This window comes from Eurytemora carolleeae, unplaced genomic scaffold (assembly GCF_000591075.1).
Source record: "Eurytemora carolleeae unplaced genomic scaffold, Eaff_2.0 scaffold1776, whole genome shotgun sequence".
Classification (NCBI taxonomy): Eukaryota; Metazoa; Arthropoda; class Copepoda; order Calanoida; family Temoridae; genus Eurytemora; species Eurytemora carolleeae.
Window position 1 is genome coordinate 9,866 of NW_019397926.1, and position 23,879 is coordinate 33,744.

The window sequence follows — 23,879 nt, forward strand, 5'->3', positions numbered from 1 at the left end:
AAAGACTTAGCAAAAGGTATGACTATAAAGAATAAAAGAAAGATGGTTTGCTGAAAAAAATCATTAAAAAAATCAAAAGTGAAAGAAAGTTCTTTCAATAGCTACGGTAAATGGAAGCAGAAGATAAAAAATAAGAATGAAAAATATAAGATTTTTTGCTGTAAAAAGAATAGATTAGATCAAAGAAAAGACAGTTTTTATCAAAGAACTGCAGTCGATGTTCTGGGCCGAGCACCGCGGCTATAACAGGCTATGGTGGGGTCGAGCTCTGCGGCGAAAAAGACAAGTAAAGATAAAATTACGATTAAATAGGATCTAGGTTCGGAAGTATTGAAGGTTAGTTAGCTGAATATTTTAACTAGTCACCTGAATCTGGAATAAGTGGGATCTGGAGATTAAGTCCTGTTGAGAAGTTTGATGTTTGGAGTCAGATGGATGGAGTACCCGGAGCAAAGCAGGACGGGTTGGATCTGAGCTGGAGCAGGACGGGTTTAATCTTTATATCTTTTCATCCGTCTTTCATCAACTCCTTCTACTTGTCTTTATACCTTCATATCTATTCATCTTGTCTATCAGACAATACCATGGCAGGGGGGGGGGCGGTAATCTCCCTTTAGCCCCCCTCCCCCCGGTTAATAATGTTTGCTCCTCCCCCATTTCCAGTATGGAAACAATAGATTTATTTGAATTTTACTCAAGAAATTTTTTAAAGTTTCAAATATTTCTTTTTTTTAATCGTAAAGAATATATGCTGGAGTATTTTTCAAGGTAATCTTTCCGCACAAAACTTGCAACTCATTTTTGGTTCAAATTTGATGCAAAATTTAGGAATTTTGTTAAACCGCATCTGACCTCCCTCTCCCCGCATTCCCAGTGCCATGACAAGCTCCTGAAAGACAAACTCCTGAAAGACAAACTCCTGAAATTTTTCTATGAATGAAACATGATAAAATTCATAAACTTTAGGAGAAAAAATCCGCAAGTATCCTAGAAAAAATTCTCAATCTTTAGTAATTTGAATATGCTTCAAGCAGCAAAGTATTACAATGATCAGAATAACATCAGTTGCGTCTATAAGGAGAAAATTGTTAAAGACGTCTCATACCGAATAACTTAGCGGCCATACAAATTCAGAAAATTGCAACATACGACTAAGCTTAATTTTTTGATGTGATTAGACCAAATTACTAGAATATATCAAGTGAAAATATTTTACCGAAGCAAAACTTAGGTAGGCTTGTTAGGGACTGTAATGTAACTGTAATTTCAAGTTACTCTCCATTATAGTGAACATTTTCTTTAATTCCATTATAGTGGACATTTTCTTTAATTCCATTATAGTGAACATTTTCTTTAATTCCATTACAGTAAACAGTTTCTTTAATTCCATTATAGTAAACAGTTTCTTTAATTCCTTTATTGTGAACAGTTTCTTTAATTCCATTATAGTAAACAGTTTCTTTAATTCCATTATAGTAAACAGTTTCTTTAATTCCTTTATAGTAAACAGTTTCTTTAATTCCATTACAGTGAACAGTTTCTTTAATTCCATTAAAGTAAACAGTTTCTTTAATTTCATTATAGTAAACAGTTTCTTTAATTCCATTAAAGTAAACAGTTTCTTTAATTCCATTATAGTAAACAGTTTCTTTAATTCCTTTATTGTGAACAGTTTCTTTAATTCCATTATAGTAAACAATTTCTTTAATTCTCTGATAGTGAATAGTTTATTTAGTTTCATTATAGTAAACAGTTTCTTTTATTCCATTATAGTAAACAGTTTCTTTAATTCCTGTATTGTGAACAGTTTCTTTAATTCCATTATAGTGGACATTTTCTTTGATTCCATTATAGTGAACAGTTTCTGTAATTCCATTATAGTGAACATTTTATTTAATTCCATTATAGTAAACAGTTTTTTTAATTCCTTTATTGTGAACAGTTTCTTTAATTTTATTATAGTGAATAGTTTATTTAATTCCATTATAGTAAACAGTTTCTTTAATTCCTTTATTGTAAACAGTTTCTTTAATTCCATTATAGTGAACAGTTTCTATAATTCCATTATAGTGAACAATTCTTTAATTCCATTATAGTGAACAGTTTCTTTAATTCCATTTTAGTAAACAGTTTCCTTAATTCCATTATAGTGAACAGTTTCCTTAATTCCACTATAGTGAACAGTCTCTTTAATTCCATTATAGTGAACAGTTTCTTTAATTCCATTTTAGTAAACAGTTTCCTTAATTCCATTATAGTGAACAGTTTCCTTAATTCCATTATAGTGAACAGTCTCTTTAATTCCAGTTTTGTGAACAGTTTCTTTAATTCCATTATAGTGAACAGTCTCTTTAAATCCATTATACTGAACATTTTCTTTAAATCCATTATAATGAACAATAGTGAACTGTCTCTTTAATTCAATTATAGTTAACAATTCTCTTTACATCAACCATGTGGAATCTAATTTCACAACTACATATATTGCCAAATTGATTTACCCCCCCCCCCTTGAAATCCCCCCTTGGTATTTACAGTAGAGCTTTTTGTTCGCAAACTTAGGTTTTGACGCTAAGCCCACCTAGGTATTGATTTTAGCATTAATCTTGCAATGTAATCCTGTCTTTACAACTTTTACAGGGTGTATTCCAATAATATTAATATTACAGGGTCTATCTACCAATTATACCACATTTGAATTTTTTAATTGTACTAATAATATAACTCTTGTTCAGGGTGTACCAAATAATACAACTTTTAAAGTTGCAGGGTTTAGTCATAATATAGCATTTACAGGGTGTACCAATAATATTACTTTTATAACACGGGGGTGTTCAAATTACATGCACTGTTTGAAAACACCTTTATCTTTATCTGATAAAAGATCCAATGAAGACTTTCTCGTTGTTCTGTTAAAAATGGGAAAATATCAGCGATTTATCAGCCATTTTGGATTTGAAATGCTTTTAGGAAAAGATTTAATTCTTAGACTAAACTTTGGAATATACAGGTGAACTGTTATATGTTTCTTGGTTCTTAAAAAAATCGAAAATTTTAGAAATGGGCCAAAAACATGAAATTTTGCAAAATGCGTGTGTATAACTATTTTCTAATTCAAGATTTTTAAACCCATCGGGATCATTTGTAAGACATTACATATTACCATTTGCCTCTGTTATGATTTTCCATTCAGATATTCCTAAATTAGTTCAATATTTCAGCAATTGTTATCCTCTTAAAGGGAGTGTTCGCGAAAAATGAAAGGGGGTATAGGCTTAATGCAATAAAAACCGCTTTCGATCGCTACTAATCTTACTTCTATCAGTTGCGTCTATAAGGAGAAAATTGTTAAAGACGTCTCATACCGAATAACTTAGCGGCCATACAAATTCAGAAAATTGCAACATACGACTAAGACCTTAAAAAATCAATTTAATTTCAAACAAATCATTCAGATATTACAACCTATAGTCATCGATTATCTTTCGCCACATTTGTATATAGTTTATATTTTCAAATTAATTTTATTTTTTAGAAAACGTTTAAACGGATTTCGAAAAATGTGAGTGGGGCGCAGCATTCTTGGATAGTTGCGCAAGCGACAAGAGAAATAATCAAATTCAAAACAAATTAATTAAAAAAATTATAAAATATAAACTATATACAAATGTGGCGAAAGATAATCGATGACTATAGGTTGTAATATCTGAATGATTTGTTTGAAATTAAATTGATTTTTTTACGGTCTAAGTCGTATGTTGCATTTTTCTCAATTTGTATGGACGCTAAGTTATTCGGTATGAGACGTCTTTAACAATTTTCTCCTTATAGACGCAACAGATAGAAGTAAGATTAGTAGCGATCAAAAGCGCTTTTTTATCGCATTAAGCCTATACCCCCTTTCATTTTTCGCGAACACTCCCTTTAAGAAGTTTTTTTACTCAATAATCTTTTTAAACAAAAAAATATTTATATGATAGCTACATAGTTTAAATAATGCTATGTAAAGCAAAACTGAACCAGATAAATACCGTAAAGAAACGAAATGGTTATCACAATTATTGCAATTGCAAAAAAGTCCAGTTGCATACATGAGCTGCAAACATAAAGGTAAATGACCTCGAAAATGCATTTATATTTGATTTATTTATATTGTCATTGAAGCCAGTTGTTAGAAACTTTTGTGTATTGAATCTCTGGTTTCTATTCCACTTGATGGCTTAACCAAGACGCTTAATTTTTTCTTTTTTAATTATCGTTTAAATGTTCAAAGGACTTGAAACTTAAATCCTTCAATGTAAAAGTTGTCACCGTAAATGTTAAGTTTAGTGGTATCAAAATCAAAAGTTTCTCCCTATGCTTGATTAACTTCTCAAATATTAAAATTGGCAAGATTTTCGTCTATGGTTAAAAACTTTTCCAACATGAAGCATAGATTTTTTTAAACCAAAAGATATAAATCAAACAAAAGTTCACATGAACCCAAAATGAAAACTTTCAAAACAACTTTTAATAAACAGTTTTCGCAGATTTACGATTATTCTCCGTGTATTCATTAAAACCCCGATTCTGAATAATAATGACGATTAAAAGGATACTAAATTCAAATTTTGACGGAAATGCGCGCTTAAACCTCAATATATTCAACACAGGGCACGCTTCATAGGTGTTAATTCTATCATCCTGAATTCTGGATTTTCTTACATTATATTAGCAAGCCCCCCCCCCACACACACACTTTTGAACGGACGGGGGGGGGGGGGATCAAGAGAAACTTCAAAGGTCCAATTTCCGGCTTACTTATTAAATTGTCCACTGCGCGTTTATTATGATTAGGTGTATCGTGATAGGAAATCCACGAAAGACCGGAGAGTCCTGATATTACCGGCGGTCTGAACCGCAAAATCCGCGAAACCACACACACCGTATACCGTCCGCTTACTCGGACCTTCCTGGTCAGTCAGTCATTTCAGACCCAGTCCAGTCTTCAGTAAGTCACAGGCTCTCAAAGGGGAAAGACGTACATTGTGATGCTGTGCTAAGCTAAAAGAACACTTTAAAATGAAATTGTTTAGCTATTTACTAATCATCTCTGCTGTAAGCAGTAGGACTAGCTTGGCAGCTAGTGAAATAGATTCAAATAATATTATTTCCGTCAAAATTTCGGAATCTCTTCCCAGACATTTGTGCAGACGAGCAATTAAAAATTTAGAGGTAATTTGATTTCTGAAATATCTAGTTTTGTTTACAATGGATCATCAATTAAATTCAGTTTAAATCCAATTAAATCTTTAATGATCTCAGATTGTTTAAAAAATTATTTCCGTGGTAATATTAAATTACATTTCTTCATGATTGTTTAAGTTTCCATAAAATATAAATTTTACATTTCGCTTTAATTTAATATTGCTTCGGTTTTTTTTCACTTTTTCTTTATTTTTATTTATAAAGACATACGTACAACCAGAAAACTGTGGAATGGATTGACGAATTTTGAACTTAAGTTGTGATTTTAAATGAACATGCGCCACTGTAATTTTGTGTGCATATTCCATAGTTGTCTGGTTCATACATGTATAGCATGTATAATTATTGTATGATTTGAATTTTAGGGTTTTATTTTCGATCTAAAAGCCACTGTAGCATTAAAATGATTGACTATGACTTTCAAATTTATTAATCTTAGCATCAGCAAATGTTTGGCAAAATGAAGGACTAGTTTGCAAAAAAGTCAGTGTCTTGCACTAAATGGCGAGTTTCATGCATCCAATGCGAATTTATCATTCAAATGGTAGATTTGCAAAGACGGGTCTGGATTCTCTCTCCNTCCCCCCCGCCTGAAGGTACTACTGCTCAAACTTTAATATATATCTGTCACGAATGAACAAGATATAATTTAAACCCAAAACATCCGTTCAAAAATATTTTCTATGCCCTCAGTCGCAGTTGTAATTTGCCCCCTCTAATTCCTAATATTTCTCTAAAAATCATCTAATTTTTTCTTTTATTTCTTTCCTTTTTTTCTTTTATCTCATTTGCAAACTATCCCTTCCCTTTTATAACATTAAGCGCTTGTTTTTATGTTGGATTGTAAACTTTTACACCTTTTTATTTTCAGGTTTTGTTGAACCAAATCTCGGAGGAGTTTCATCTTCTCTCCGGGGGCTCCGATCTAGTCTCCGGATATAGAGTAGAGATCCCATCTGCCTGGAGAAATACAGAGTGTACCATGGAAATTAAAACCTCGGAGGGACGGGTCAGTTCGGAGGAAATCCTTATCTCCGGTTCCCATCCAGTCTTCTCCTCCGGAACCTACTCTGAACAGTTCGGAGGCTGTAATGTTCAAGGTTTAAAAACATATATTCCATTTTCCTTTCTGACAGAAACACCTGATATACAAGAAAAGAATCTGAACCAAACCTTACTTGAACTCACCAGATGGAGATACGGAATTTTTTCCGAGGTTGGATATAGCACAGATCCTATGTACCCTGAGAACCGAACCCTAGGATTAGGAGAGCTTCGTAATGCCGGATGTACGGCGGAAGAGTTGATAAACGGCGGAGGATTGTGTCCCATCTCAAGTTATGACTCCGCGGCGGAGACTAAACAAAACCTGCTCTGTGCTGAGAATCCTGGTCGTCAAACCATCCTCAATCAGTTTCTTGGTAATGAGCCTGTCAAGTTCTCCAGGTCTCAAATTGAATACGTAGTTCCGTCTGATACTGAGAGAGTAATCCTTCTTATTGAACAATCTCAGGGTATGGCAAACCTATGGAGTGCAATCCTATCCAGTACCTTTCAGTTTATCAATGCTCTTCCGGAGGGATCTGAGTTAGCGATTATAACTTATGGAGCTGAAGCTACAATCCATCTTCAAGCAACCAGGGTAGTGGGTGGAAACAGAGAAGGATTACATTACCGGATACCCAGACGGGTTGCTCCGGATTCCGGAGATTCTGAGCCCTGCATTTTTTGCGGATTTTCAGCTGCCGGAGACTTGGCTACCAACACCAGCACAATAATCATTTTATCTTCATCTGTCACAGACAAAAACCACACACAGTTAATGAAATTCGAGCAGAGCGCCAATCCAATCATTCGGAGGATAGTCTTTGGCAAGTTTAGCCGACAATCTTTGGACAGCCGTAGACCCGTTTATATGATCAATGAGAATGAAAATATTCTAAATATAACCAGTGATGTGAGTTTAGCCCTGGCTAGCTTGTCAGATTCCTACCCCAGTAAAAAGTTCCATATGGAGAGCTTGGAAACCCTGGATACTGAAGGAAGTTTTGTTGTGGAACCTAGTCTCAGTTCTGATCTATGGCTTCAAATTCTGCTGGATGACACAACGGACATTAATGTTTTTGAGATTAAATCTCCCTCTGGTCAAATATTCTCCTTTCCTAAGTTTGACGCGGGTTTGGTTTACTTTTCTCTCCGGGGTCCCAGGGAGACAGGGGTCTGGAGCTACAGGATCAAGTTCTACGCCTCGGCAGCTAGGGATCGTAGAATGATCCTTGAATGTTGGGGAAGCGGAGGATCAGGAGAGATCAGTTTAAGATCCTGGACAAGGATGACGGATGAGCCTCATCAGCCTGTTTATATCTATGCAAAGTTGGACCAGCTTGGTCTTCCAGTTCTCAATGCTCAAATATTTGCTGTGATATCTAAACCTGGAGATGCAATCACCAAGGTTGAGCTACTAGACAATGGATTAGGATACCCGGATATTGTGTCCGGAGACGGGATTTACTCCGGATATTTCTCCCAGTTCTCCGATGTACCCGGAGTATACTCCGTGTATGTAGAAGCTGTGAACAATGCAACTGCTGGAGTCATTAATGTAAAGAAGGTTGATCAATTAAGTCTGGAGGCCAGAGGATCAAATTTTCCAACCCAACCTCAGATCCCGCTAGAGTCCTTCCGGAGGTATTCCACCTCTCCCTCCTTCTACCTAAACTCAACCTCAGAATTCTTTGTTTCCTCAGGATTGGTTCAGAAAAGGGACTCCCTCCCCCCTTCCAGAATCACAGATTTTAAACTTGCAAATTATTTTAACAATTCCCTGTTTGTAACTCTAGCCTGGAGCGCACCGGGAAATGATTTCAACGCCGGCCAAGCTTTTAGATATGAAATCAGATGTTTTACTGGTAGACAAGCATTGAGCCAGGAGAACTTTGCTGAACAGGGAATACTAGTTCATTCCTCTCTTGTACCCAGCCCAGACGTACAGGGGGTGGAGCAGAGATGTACAGTGGGCGTTCCCTGGCCGGAGGAGGTGTTTTACTACGCTATTGTTGCATTTGACTCCGCTGGGAACAGAGGAGAAGTATCCAATATTATCTCTGTTTATGTTAAGGAACCGGTTACAACAACAACAGAGGATTCGACAACAAAGTTTCTGAGTATGAAGGATGTGAGTAAAACTCTTCCCTTGAAATCATTTATTCATTCTGAATCCATGATGTACATCATCGCAGGGGTCATCTCGTTCATCCTCATCATCATCGTCATCATTCTCACAATCATCATCCGTCGTCTCGGAGTCTGTGGAAGGAAAATCAACACGGATCAAAACTCTGAAGATAACTCTTCCCTGCCAGACCTCTGCCATGATCAGAGTTATATGCGGAATTCAATCAGTTACATGAGCGGTTATGATCTTCCAGAAATGCTTGAATATGCGCTCAGATCGCCACAGAAGGCAAGCGCACAAGAGATTACAAATAACAACGCGCGTTTCTGTGATCAATATCATGTAAAAATATCCTCCAAAACTCCAAATCAGGAAGATCTGAGATATTTTCATCAAAAAATCCAATCACAAAACTCTCAAAACTCTCCGTCAATTTCTCCTGTAAATTCTACATTCACCGTCGGACAGTCAACGGACTGCTCTGTGTCCGTGAGCGGAAGCGACCATGAGATGGTCGGGGATACGCTCCAGGTTGTGACTCCGTCCTATCAGGACGTACGAGAGAAGTTTCTCCGTCCTGAACCTAAACCTAGAAAGGTTCCTCCAGCAGTTCCGAACAAAACAGTTCATGCCTCTCTTGTTTAATTTCTCAACTGGATTTAGAAATTGTAAATAGAATTATTTGATTTTAAAATTTTATTATATTTGTATTCTTATATTCATTCTTTTGTTAAATATACATTTTTCTAGAATATCACAATTTTTATTTAATTTTAAACTTTGTTTTTATTATTGTAATTATAACTTAAGATGAGTAAATTATCACACTGCAATAAAATCAACATGTTATGAATTATGATGTCTTAATATTTTGATAACGATAAAATTGTTTTCATTTAACTTTTAATTCGAAAATTTTGGCCACTAAAGAATTGTCAATTTAAAATAAATATTTTGATTGGTAAAATTAAGATTAAAAAACAACTGAAATAGAGTCTGAAGAACATAGAGAAAGAGATAAAAGTTTACACAATTAAAATTTATTTTTGAAAGTCTTATTTTTATCATTTAAAATTTAGAGTGTATCAATAAGTTAAAGATTTTATTCAAGTCATGTTTGGTGATCGAGTTTAGTTCTACATATATATAGACAGACATATATAGTATGTACAGAGTTGCTCAAAAAGATGAGAAGACTTTACAGAATTTATTAAGTTTACAATTCCCTGCAACTTTAAGCTTGTTTTTTTTTTGACCGACTTATTTAAATACACCATTCAAAGACGATATTTGAGACACAAACCCGTATTTAAGCTTTAGATCGTTATGGGGGGGGGGAGGATAGTTCTCTACCTGTGTGCTCAGTTAGCTGTACTGTACACTTACAACTGTTTACTAATATTAATACACTATAGGTTAGGCCAGAATCATCTTAAACAAACAAATAAGCAGTACGCTCTCGGGAACCTATACAATTAGTAAAGGATTAGCGTACATCATCACTCTGTACACTATAACCTCGTTGATCCTACATATATATATATTATGTGATGCTTGATATTACGGGATATCTAATTTAATGCTTTAATTTATGTTTAAATAGTACAGGGTGTCAAAATAAAACCGGAATTGATCGACGAAATGCAGAAGTCGTCTTCGAGTTAATTAAAGACAAAGTTTGTATGATTGTTCAACACTCAAAGAAACTGTAAGCATAATTTCAAGTGACCTTTCTCGGTATAAAATTGTTTAATTCTGATAATTCCTTTATGTTTTTCTAAAACAGAAATGCGCAGGTCCCATTCTAAATTACATAAATAATGATAGGAATATAAAAGTTTGTGAAATATCTGTAACAATCTGTTCATAATTTTGAACACACATGTTCGTAATTTTAAAGCGAGTTTTGTAGTTTGTATACAGTTCAAAATTACAAATAATTGTCTAACTATTTTTTCTTTTAAAAGGGAAAAATATTTGATATTTACATTTGTGTTTCCTTTTCGAAATCCAAAGAAAACCCCCCTAGAATTGAAATTGATTTGGCAAAAGCAATTAAACAAGAAGTAATTAAACAAATTGCAATTCAAATTTTAAGATTTCATGCATCGTTGATTAAAACATATATGTACAACTACAGGGAGAGTCAATATAACATGATGCTACATGCAAATAGTACAGGGAGACCCATAAAGCTCTGGAATAGGAAGATAACAGTTTGACTCAAGTTATGATTTCGAATAGACAGTATGAACATGAAACACAGGAATTGTTTTTAATGTTTTTTTATTTTTTTAGTTTTGCTTCTCTTGTGTTAAAAAACGTATAGTTGCTAAAGAAATAAAAAAATCGGAGTCAGTAACCTTTCATTTTTAAATGGTTAACATTATTTTTTCCAAAATTCGATGATTCGGAAAGCCTTTTTAGCGCCCTGTCCTTTTGTTTTACTCTTTTAGATCTAAATAAACTTTTTCTTTGTCCCCCTTAATTTTCTTCACAAAACCATTCGATTTCGAGGCGTTATCCGCCCTGGGGGGCCGTGTGGGGCTTCTGTCTTTCTTGTTATATCTGTTAAACAATCAGTTTTAATCTATATTTATTTTTGTCCATTGAATGTTAAGTTCTTATTCTCTGTTTTCAGACGGTTTCTTATTTATTTTAAAAAGCTTGTTTAGATAATTTATACATGAGCCTACAGCCCGGCACAGAGTAGACTAATACATTTGTTTTAAAATTAACATATCATATTTTTAACAATGGTTTCACTCATTTCCTTGGTTATATATCATACATATATACTGAAGAACAACTATAACTAATTATTTATTTTTACGTTTCTACTTTAAATTCAAAATTCCCCAAAATAAAAAGGTCTTGTAAGTTAACAGTTAACTTGCTTTGCACAATTAACATTTTTCTTGTTAGCTTTCTACAGGGGGTGTCTAAAGTTTTAGTCCTAAAGTCAATCAACCTCTTTTTCGGACTACCCCTCAATTTATGAAGACAAATCTCTCTTATGTCTTAGTTACAATTCTTGAAATTATATCTGAAAAATGTTCATGATGACATTAAAATTTGAATAAAATGAATATCACTGTATTTGGTGTGAAGTTCTGCTACTCGTAAAATTTGTTTATTATTTTCCAGAAATTAATCTTATAAAAAACATCTACTTACAGGAATTGTAAGCATTATATCATGCAAAGATGACAAGGCCAGATTTACAACAGTACACTTAAAGGCTTTGTCTGATCAAGTATGGATTGTATATCAATGTTATTGTTTCTTTAAACTGTTTATTTTCAACTGCGGTTTCCCTATAAAAGTGGCTTGCGCATTTTTCCGGCAGAAAAACATATGGGAATTGTTAGAATCAGAAACTGTTGAACCTAAAAAAACGTCAAAAATTTCAACATTATTAATCAGATCAAGGTTATTTGGTGGGTCACTTGAAATAACGCTTAGAGGCTCTTTTAGGCACTTTTGTTGTAATTTTAAGTGACTTCCCATTTACAGAGAGGCATTACTGATTCACAACGGTACCCATAAAAATGCGGAAGATATCGTTGATTTTCTAGCTTAAAAATAGTTACATTGTGTTTTTAAAGAAATCCACAAGTCACTTTTTAGAGAAATCACAATTGAAACTATTTCATTTTAAAAGAGATTTTAAAGAGATATTTCATTGATTAAGGGATCCGTTGTAAATCTGATCTAATAACACCTACTTATATAGAGTTCCTTCATGGTAATTTCAAATATTACACAAGCTAATTTGAGCAGAATTAAAAAGTCTTTAAATGAGCTGAAAATGGGTCCCTAAAACTTATCTAAAGGGGTCCATCAAGGTTCTGTTTGATGTCCTAGTTTCAAGGAGCGTTATCAAGATAAGGATTAGGATTAGCACCTGTCTCCTATATATCTAGGATAATCAAACTATACCAAGCATCCAGAAATATTTTAACCACCAGAATTTTTTTTCATTCGCTTTTTTATTTATTTAATATTTTATGCCAACTCAGAAGACGCGCGCAAAATATGCAATAGACATGTTTGTAATTTTTACGAAGTTTTAGAAACAAACATGTTTTTTTTTGAATCACAAAAAATGTTTTGTGTGGGAAATTTTCATTTATTAATGTTTTCTTTCGGAAACCCCCTGTATTGTTAATATATGATTTGAGCAAATTGGGAGAAGCTAAAAGGTAAACAAACTGTGGCTTGTTTACAAAGCAGTTTAACATATAATTAACAAGGGGTTCAAGATTTACAGAAATAGAGATTCATCTTTAAAATATTTAAAGCTGCTAATATAATACACAGTACATAAACACAGATGATGAAATAGATTGGTAACTTTGGAATATTTTCTGCACTCCCCCCACCTAAACAGTCCCAGCGCATCCCCCCTCATCGTGGATATATTCAGAGACGACTGTACAGAATGTTCAAATCTTATATCTTACATTCACGGTTTCTGCAGCTGTCATCATGTGCCTTTCTTAGCTAGTGTATTCAGTTTATGCCTTTATAACTATTTTCAAGACAGCAGCCTAAATTTAACTTTCTGATCATCATATTTCATGGATTTCATTATAGCGTCCTTTGTGGGTAAACCTGTCCATATAACTATTTTTGCATACATAAAGGGGGCCGGTGTGCTCAGTCCCCTGACATGCCGCGTCGCTCGGTCCCCTTACGTGTCCTAGCCGAGAAGTAGAGGATTGCTTGAAACAACAACAACAAACAAAGTGTTTATTAGATTTATCAACAATTTATAAAGTTTTCTCCGGATTTATTCATGTTTCTAATATCTTTTTCAAAATAAACTTTTAAAGCATATTTTGTTCACACAATTTTTGGATTAGAAGAATAGTGAAAGATAAAATCAACGAATACAACATTCAAAAACGTTCATATTAAATACATAAATTATTTTGTGTTGCCAAAAAAATATATATTCAAGTATTAAAATATTAAATATTTAGGTTGTAAAAAAACTGGAAAATTAAATTATAGTTTAAAATCATGAACTTTCTCTTAATTGTAAACAAAAATAATGTTTTCTAGATCTGAAATAAAAATTATATTGGTTCTACAAACAAAAATACAGGGTGTCCTACAAAACATGACATTTGAATATCGATTTCAAGGTCGTCGTTGATCTTTGAAATCATTTGCGGCATTTATTCTTCAATCTACTTTTACAAATATGATTCTTGAAACAATAATCACAAATTTCCCTGTCCTGGCATTCTTAAAATGTGGTCTGCATTTTTTTGCTCTAAATATTACCGGAGATAACAAGGTTTCGTTCGGATTAAATCTTTTTTATTGATAATAGATAAAACAAAATTTAAGAATTATGAACGTAAGTCTTCATATCTTGGCTAATTTTGAAAGAAAAAAAGGTAGACCACATTTTAAAAATACTAGTACTTAGGAATATGGCTATTAGTTCAAGAATTTTACTTAATGCCATAATCATATTCAAAGATAAAAGGCGAACTTCAATTCGTCTTTCAACTGCTATGTTTCGTGGGACACCCTGTACATTTTTCAGCATTCAAGCTTAAACTTATCCGCAAATATCATTTAGATAAAAATCGAAGAAGATCTAGCTTTTACTGTTTTATGAGATTTTCAAAATAAGAACAAAATATCGGAAACCTGTTTACTTAATCTGGGTCTGATTTTGCTCCTGAAAGAATTCTAAGGATTGTTACACGAAATTGAATTTAAAAAAATGAGATGAAATAAACGAACCTGCATTATTTCGTCGGTAAAACATCCGAACCTAGGCTGCCGTAGCTTTTATAGTTCTTGCCGGGGTTGTGCAAAAATTATAATTCCGTGCAATTTCTGGATCAGATTTGATCCATCAGGTTGCAATTTGTATCAGGTCTAAACCATGGGTATAGTTATTGACTAACCCAAGTTCCCGGCGTTGCCCGTATGGATTTTTTTTCGTCAGAAAACGACATGCAATGTCGAAACGGTTAATCTGAATCATGTAATTTTTTATGTTTGTTATATCTTTCTAATTGTTACACTTTGGCCTGTTTTCGGTAACATACACACATACATGAAAAATAAAAAAATGTATAAAAAGAGCTTTAGCATTTAAAATACAAAAAAAACGAGAAAAAAAACAATCCGAATCGAATCTGTCTCAATAAAATCATATGTAAATTTAATCCCTTCCATATGATGTCAATCCGTTCGTCCTACTTATTCGGAATGAATTGTCCCTTTGTATCTATGGCAAAAAGTCGCATATGTCCTATTCGGATTGAATTGTCCCTTTGTATCTATGGCAAAAAGTCGCATAAGTCCTATTTTTCTCCAGGGTTTAAAAAGGTATAACACCAAACACACCGAGAAAATACGTCCCAACATTCCCAAGGAATATTGTCATAACACTCTAGAGCAATCATACCTTGAGTAAATCAATCCTACGTATCCGTCCAGAGTAAATTCATCCTTCCTATGAGGAGTAAATACGTCCTTTTAATTTCGAGTAAATCTATTCTTCAAGTCTGAGTAAATTCATGCTTCCCATTTAGAGAAATTTTACTTTTTCCATCCGGAGCAAATCCATTTTAGGCGTACATCAATCTTTACCATCCGGAGAAAATCCATTTTAGGAGTAAATCAATCTTTCCCATCCGGAGCAAATCCATCTAAGGAGTACATCAATCTTTCCCATCCGGAGCAAATCCATTTTTGGAGTACATCAATCTTTCCATCCGAAGCAAATCCATTTTAGGAGTATATCAATCTTTCCTATCCGGAGCAAATCCATTTTAGGCGTACATCAATCTTTCCAATTCGGAGAAAATCCATTTTAGGAGTACATCAATCTTTTCCATTCGGAGCAAATCCATTTTAGGAGTACATCAATCTTTCCCATTCGGAGCAAATCCATTTTAGAAGTACACCAATCTTTCCCATTCGGAGTAAATTCGTCCTACTCAACTGAAGTAAATCCATCCTACATATCTGGGGTAAATCCGTCCTAACATGCACCCTGGTTTAAATCCCCTCCACCCAATCCCAGGATTTAGTTCTTTAAAAGACGGGTTTTATGGTCTGTATAAAAGTTTGTCTAAACTGTGCAACATGTCTTGGAGAATTAGGTTTAACAAGAGGGGTGCACTTTAACTTGAGCACTTAGCATTTTTAAGAAGTGCAACAATACCATCTATTTCTTGAGCTCTTATATATATACTTTGCTTGTTTGTTTGTCTGTCTGTCTGTCTATCTGTTTGTATCCAATAAACGTCCAAACAGCTGAACCAATCGGACCCAAATTTTGCGTGGGACCCCACAAGATCCCCTGAGAAGGTTTATAAATGATCAAAATTTCAAAAATTTTCCTCCAAAAAAATCGATTTATGTATAAAATCCGTGAACTTTTTTGTTTTGTTTTACAATGTATACAAAGAGAAAAGGTTTACAATTGAAAAAGATGATATGGGCGCGAAGCGCCCTAAAAGCTTAGTGCCAAATATGTTTTAACATTTCTATTTTTTATTCTTTCCCCCTTTCACTCCTTGATAATCTTTTTTGACCGTTTTTGTTTTGTTTTTTAGATTATTCTTACCCAAAATTTCAAATATTTATTTGTTCCACTTGGAAATTTCTCCGGGAGGTAAGAAACCTGGGAACTGAAAACCTGCCACAAACTCAAACGTAAAAAAGGTTTACAATATCAGGTTGCAGAGATATATGGATTAGAAAATTATAATTTGGGGCGGGGGTTTAGTTCCTTTGTTTTAAGGTTTTTTATTTTCAACAATTAGAATTAAATGTTTTTCCGCTTTTTGACCAACATTACCGACCTATGATTCCCCCAACAGAGGCAGGTTAAGTAACTCAATGTCCCTTGGGACAGTTATGTAAAATTTACGCATTAATTCATTTCAAAAGACGATAAAATTGTGTGCAACTACTTTTGTTATCTAAACAAATATTATCTAAATCTGATATATCAAATCAAAACGACAATTATCGAACTTTATACCGTTGTTATGTGTACGTAACAAGTACAGAATGTCCCCAGGACAACGGTTAATATGCAAAGTTTTACAAATAAAAAAAATAAAATAACTAAATATTATTTTTAATCGCTAATAAGATTTTTAAAATAGTTAAATTGTTGCTTGATTTAGTGAAACATTTGAACTCCAGGAATTTTATTTTTTTATTGTATAAGCTATTTATCATAGGACACTCTGTATCTGCACGTAAAGTGTGAGCACTCTATAGTGCGTCTGTATCATGAAGTGTGAGCTATTTATCATAGGACACTCTGTATCCACGTAAAGTGTGAGCACTCTATAGTACGTCTGTATCATGAAGTGTGAGCTATTTATCATAGGGCACTCTGTATCCACAAAAAGTATGAGCTAGTTATTCTGAGACACCATGCAAGCATAGATTATTAGCTATGTTTTTGGGACACCCTGTAACCATAAAATGGAAGCTATGTATCTAGATATTACTGAAGCACGAGTTTAATTTGATTTAGAGAGATCTAAATCCTTAAAATAGTTTTAGTCAGGCACTTGCTTGGACCATACTAGTTCTAGTATACAAAAACATACAGTCTAGCTTCTAATGTCTAGTGTCTAGTGTCTATTGTCTAGTGTTTAGTGTTTAGTGTCTAGTATCTATTGTCTAGTGTCTAGTGTCTAGTGTCTAGTGCATAGTGTATACTTTCTAGAGTCTAGTGTTTAGTGTCTACTGTCTAGTGTCTAGTTGCTAGAATCTAGTGCCTATAGTCTTGCGTTTATTGTCTAGTGTCTAGTATCGTCTCTATTTTCTAGTATTTAAGATCTAGTGTCTAGTGTCTAGTGTTTATTCTCTATAGCATCAAATGTCTAGTGCTTAGTTTAGTATATAGTGTCTAGTGTCCAGTATTTATTCTCTAGTATCTAATGTCTAGTGTCTAGTGTCCAATGTCCTGTATTAAGTGTCTAGTGTTTAAATATTTGAACCAAAAACCAATACTTTTTAAAAATTAATAAAGCAAGGATGAATGAAAGAATGAATGAAGCGGAATCGTTTTTAAATATTGAAACCAATGAATGAAATGATAAATGTATGAATGTATGATTGAGAGAGTGGCAGAATACAAATGTGACTATAAGCTATTACACAATTGAACAAATATGGGATGACATCTAAGAATGTGGTGTGCCTATATTTCCTTGAAAACTATTCAGTGAATTTTTGATCAAAATCTACCAAGAGCATACTGCGACCATGAGACACTTTCACTACAGGCAGTCATAGATAAACATGATGGATAGATGGATGGTTGGATGGTTGGATGGTAAGAAGGTTGGATGGTTGGATGGTTGGATGGTTGGATGGTTGGATGGGAGGATGGTTGGATGGGAGGATGGTTGGATGGTTGGATGCTTTGATGCTTGGATGCTTGGATGCTTGGATGCTTGGATGCTTGGATGATTAGTTGGTTGAGGGGGGGGTAGGTTTGGAAAGGGGTCACATTCAAGTGCTTTGTAAATATTCCTCTAAATTCACAGAACATAGTTCAAACTTTTTTTGTAAAGATTAATTATAAAACATTTCATAATAATATTTTTTTATACATTTTTTATTTTCACTGTCCTAGATGTCAAGATGTCTTCTTCTAAAGGAGATGAAAATGCAAGTCAGGATTTTCACAAAATTTTAACTTTATCGACAAGTTAAAATGATGTTTCTAAAATAAATTTGATTGGGTTTCTTAGTATAATAATAGATGTGAGAGTAAAAAATGTTTAGGAAGAAAATCCACCGAAAATCTTTTTTCTTTCTTTTTCAGGAATTTAATAGAAGACAAAAATAGCAGGAAAGGCCATATTTAAAAGCATTAATTTTAGTTTTTAATGGCCCGAAAGGATGAAAGTCATTATTATGAGTGAGATCCAAAACTTTTGATAGAAAGAAGACTTGAAGACACAAGTTATGATTTTATGAAACTATTCTGCACTTTATCATGCATGCTCACTTAATGCTAAATTTCATTATAGCAGTGCTATAAAGTAATCATCGTGCAATAATGTTAAATTGGTTGTATATTATAGCACTGTGCTATAAAGTTTGATTGATTCCCGGATTTTTTAAAGAATGTTTTGAGATTTTTTTATGCTAAATTTTTTATTCTACATTAAAAACATTCAAATATTTATTACAATGAAAACACTACAAAAAACATTTCTACTCTTTTCAAACATTACCTATTCATATTTCCCTGCAGTGTGTTCACAATAATGACCCTTTAATTGCTCTGAATAATTCTATGCTATATCCATGCCTTGCATGGAATGAGTCTCTGAGTGAGAAGCTGTTCATGATATCTTGTCCTACTGAAGAATCTTGAGAATCAATAATTGCTGGCTCTTCTTTCATTGGTTGCAGTAAACCACATTCTCCTGCTGGAGTAGATTCATCATTATTCATGTGGCCATGTGATAAACAGCATTCCTGCTTGTGCTTATGTATTCCTGGGACATCCTCGCTGATTTCCATTCAAAGAATCGGTCATCTGCACTGGGGTCGCACCAACATCAGCAGCTGCAGTAGCAGAAGATCTGTGTAGTTCTCTATATCAGGCTTTCCAAGACTCTTAATCTTGTGGGATTGATGCCAACATGTTCTAGACTCAGATTCATGACTTCAGCCCTCCAAAGTAGGAAACAACCACAACAGCTTTACGAACCAGCCAGGAAGCATCATCAAGGATTTCGTTTTCAATCAAAACGAAAGAAAAGTAGCAAGTCTTCTTTGTAAAAAATGTTAGCTTTCTTTTTTATATCACCGTTGAAGGATTTTAGGTAGAACTCCTGAAGCTTTTTCCCATACTTAGCCTTGACAATGCTATTAATCATAGAGTACAAAGTTCCAGAAAGATGAAGATGCTCGATTCTTTTCGACTCTAAGATACTTGAAATAAGAAAGAAGCTGGGTTTCACTCGGCGCTTGAGTTTCTAGTTCTTCAGCTTGGAAATACTCTTTAAACTGGTTCCAGCTCTTTGCATACAGAGGGTGGCTCTTTTCTTCAACACTTTCTAAAGCCTCTTTATCGCTTAGGATCGACATCCTCCTCTTTTCAAATACTGAGACCGACTGAGCTTTGAGGGGTTTCGATGTTGGTTCCTTGATTTTTTTTTAAATTTTAGAACAATTGCAACACGACCATTAGATTCAAATAGATAAAAATCAGATCTAACTTATTTCATGAATCCTATTTTTTGATTTTATGATTCATTAAACTTAACCAAATAGGCTGAGGTTCATAAGTAACCCAATCAGTGCACTATAGTTTCATAAAATCACCTAAAGCTCGGGACAAAATATAATCTATAAAGGCTTGAACCTTCTCGATAAAGAGAAAATTTCTGTCCAAAAACTTTATAGCACTGCAAACCAAAATAACAGTGTTATAAACAGTTATCAAATTCGCAAAACTTTTTACTTTCGTTGCGCTACATTTTTGCGCAAAAAATAGCACTTTTGTGTTATTCTGTTTTGCGCAATTTTGCGGAGCAATTTCTCAGTAAAAGGTTGAATAAAGGTGTAAACTGTATAAATTAGTTATCTAGGAGATTGCACTTTTTGCATATAATTGTAATGCTTGAAAAGGAACTGATTACTTGCCTAAAACTCTATTTTGCAACCTGATGCACACTGCAAATCAAGATGTGCACGATCTCACACAAAGTCGAGCAATATTTTGCTAATTACTCATTTCAAACAGAATTACTCATTAGAAACAGACTCGAAGCATTTTTAAATTGTATATGTCCAGGCCTACATAAAAAGTATCAATGAGTTGGTGAGGTAAATACAAAGACCAAGGAGGTGCGACACTTCAAAGTCGAGACTGTATCCCAAATTTGATGACTAAGTTTCAGTGTTGTCTTTATCTCAGTGGGTATACACCTTTGATATTTCAATCATATGCATTCGACTAGAAGTAGTCAAACTTTGATATTTCAATTATATGCATTCGACTAGAAGTAGTCAAACTTTGATATTTAAATCATATGCATTCGACTAGAAGTAGTCAAACTTTGTAATATCAAAGTTTAACATCATACAAAAATTCAGACAATTATAAAAACTATGCATCGTCTTCAATTTTCAAATTTTATTATTTTTTCTCTCTAAATTTGAAGATGTTGTAACTAAAAGTAAACAATTGAGAGCAGCAAAATCGTGCTTTATTTGTAGGCAAATTTTTGGAATAAACCTTCAGTTGTTTGATTTAGTGCTGAATCTGTCAATTTTGGTCAATTCGCAATAACACTTTTTGCGTAAAAAATACGTTTTGCGCAAAACTTCCGGTAAAAACGCGCAAAACTTGTTGCGCTCTTCATAGTTAAAAGTTCGCAAAAAAAATATTTGCCCGAAAATTACTCAAATTTTGCGCAAAAAGTATGGTTATTTCGTGGAAACCCTTATTTAAAATAGTCTAATAACCATGAAAAACAGCAATTGTGTTATGTACACAGTAACACAGGCCTATTTCACTCAATTTAAGTTGATTTCTTAGCTATACAATAATACAGGTAGGTATTTGCTTAATATCATTTATTTTTTACGCGTTTTTTTTACCCTGTACATTCAGAAATAGATGGAAAAGATATCTAAACCTATTTATCAGGGTTGGCTTGCCATCTAGTTTCTACAAATATTCAAGTGCTGGGAAATATATAGAAATATTTAAGCAGCCTTGACATATTTTTGTTATGAATTGGTGTCCTGAGTACAGGCTACGGCGGGGGGGGGGGGTGTAATCAGAAAATATTAAACCCCCTTGTGATAATATAATACATGATCAGCAGAACATCAATATATAATACTTTTCTTGACTGTCTGTTTGTTTGTTTGTATCCCATAAACGTAAACACAGATGAAACAATAGAGCTCAACATTTTTGAGGCAACTCACATGACCCCAGGGAAGTTTTATGGCTGGCTGAAGTTGAACAATTGCCCGGAAAAAATCTGCGAAATGAGATCGATTAAAGATCGCAACTTTCAGAGTTCAAATATAAAGGAATTGAGTTTTTGCCACAAAATCAAATTTTCTTATCTATATATCTTTTCAACCCTATGTTGTGAACCATTGATATTTCAAAATATAAAATCTGCTAGTAAAAATAATCTTAGTTTGAAATATCAAAGAATTACACCATCCAGTTGCAGAGATATAGGGATGAGAAAATTGAAGTTTGTGCCAAAACTCAGTTTCGTTGTTTATATAGCTGTGTAAAAAAATATATTAATGAAGACCTATGTATGTTTATAGATATAAAAGTGAAAATCTTGTTTATGACCGGCTCGGGCGGCTGGACGTATCTGACTGTAACATTTAGATGTTAAAAGTTGTAAAATGCACAATTGGCTTGTTGCAAATTTAATAGAAAGTATGCAATCTTTATTTCGCAAGCCATTTTAGGCTTTCTAATCTTTTTATCATCATATTTTTATATGTATAAAAAGGGTTGCTATTCTGATTTAAATGGCTTCAGTGCCAATTGTAGATTCTTTAAAAAAGTTTAAAATAACTTTTTTATACGTATTGTTATTTCCAATAAAGATATCACAAAGATCGGATTTTTCCCCCGAAAAATGAACATTTTACCTCTTTTCTGATTGTTTTTTTTGGGGGGTTTTATTTAAAGAAAAGGCACAAATTTGTTATCTATATGCTCATAAAAAATTGAAAAAGAGTTTTGTTTTACAACATTCTTTTATTTACAATGTATACAGTACACCATTTAACTTTATACGCCATATTACTTCTATAAAGTTTATATAAGATTAAATATTTAAAATAGTTCTAGTCCGGGAATATATTTATTTATGACCGCAATCCCGGTAAAGTACTTAATACTGGCTTGATATAGTTCGCTGGACTGCCTGGTTACTGCTTGATAAGCCATTAACTAAAATACCAAGATCTGATGATAAGAGCCGGCACATTGCCCCAGCCCAATATATATAGTCTGGTTTGTACAATTCATCAGTTTAAAATCAGTTTACAACATAAAGGAACTGAGTTTTTGCCATAAACTCGATTTTCTAATCCTTATATCTTTGCAAACTGATTTCGTAGACCTTTCATATTTCAAATAATAATATAATGGTATAATCTAAGGTTGAAAAATCGCGATGCAAAGATATAGGGATTTGAACATTTGAGTTTGTGGCGGTTTCTTAAGATTTAGTGAAAGCGATATGAACACAAACAATGTGTTCCAAAATATTAGCTTCAATGTGGTTTATTTAGTTTATACATGTTCGTTAGTTTTAAATCAGATCTGCGCATAGATTTTCAACCCAGATCATGGTCATCTGCATAAAACGGCCAATTTAGGGGTATTTCCTCAGAAAATTGGAAACTGTTTTTTTTTTTTTTAGTTTTTTTGTCACTAAATAAAAATAAATTTTATGATTTTAAAAAACAGGATAATTCCAGTTTTAAATTTGTATTTGGTGAATTTTTTTTTACATGGTAAAAGACTAAAACTTAAACATCCAGTTCTCTATTTTTGGTAACATTAACCGGAAAATAAACATAAACTTAAAACCTTTCGCATAAATAAACTGTAAATTGTAGTTTTGGTGGAGACTCTCATTTTCTGAAATTGATACATAAAGGGTCAAGTTAGCGTAAGCAATGATATCAATCACTTAGTTACAACGGTACCCTTGAAACCTTAATATGATCAATAATGTGGAAGATAACGTAGTTTTTCAACTCGAAAAGTGTTTATTAATACTTAGAATTCCTCAATTATTTCTTGTAAGCAAGAATGCTTAAGTCACTTTACACTTTAACAAACAAAATCATGCTTATATAATTCATCTTTTAAGGGTATCGTTGTAAAACGGGCATTTCTATCTAATTGTATGAAATTACTCTAACAGTCACTTAAATTACTTTAAATTTACCTTTTATTTTCAATTAACGTGATATTTGATTTAGAGCGACTGAAGTTTTCGCCCCCAGCGACGACATTTTAGTTAACCGAAGTGTTCGCTACCAAAGCTCCTGGTAGAACTGTCCGAGTGGAGATGGACCCGATACCGCGGAATTTATGAGAATTTTCAACCTTTCCTTGAACAGAAAATTATTTTATTCAAATATTTATCATTTATCAGTTTCTGTATCAAAGGGAGAATCATACGAATAAATCCACTTCCTTCTCGTCGAGAGTCTGAGATTCCTTGAACCCCTTTATTCTACATAATTTTTTTAAAAAACTTTTGTTCTCTTTTTATTTAAATTCCTTCCCGCATTCCGACATTTTCCTCATTTATAAACTTTCTTTAGCAGCTCTGTAGTGCCATGAGAACTTGAAATTACGACAGTCAATGTTATTGATATGTACACCATTTGATAATACGCATAATACCCTAATTTTTTATTTATG

At 33.4% G+C, this 23,879-nt stretch overlaps 1 protein-coding gene across 1 annotated transcript; it reads left to right on the forward strand.

Moving 5' to 3' along the window:
- Positions 1-4,936: 4,936 nt before the first annotated feature.
- Positions 4,937-9,099, forward strand: LOC111716341 (calcium-activated chloride channel regulator 1). Its single transcript, XM_023491779.1, has 2 exons — positions 4,937-5,214; positions 6,119-9,099. The coding sequence occupies exons 1-2, from the start codon at positions 5,062-5,064 to the stop codon at positions 9,065-9,067; spliced, it is 3,102 nt and encodes a 1,033-aa protein (XP_023347547.1). The 5' UTR covers positions 4,937-5,061; the 3' UTR covers positions 9,068-9,099.
- Positions 9,100-23,879: the final 14,780 nt, after the last annotated feature.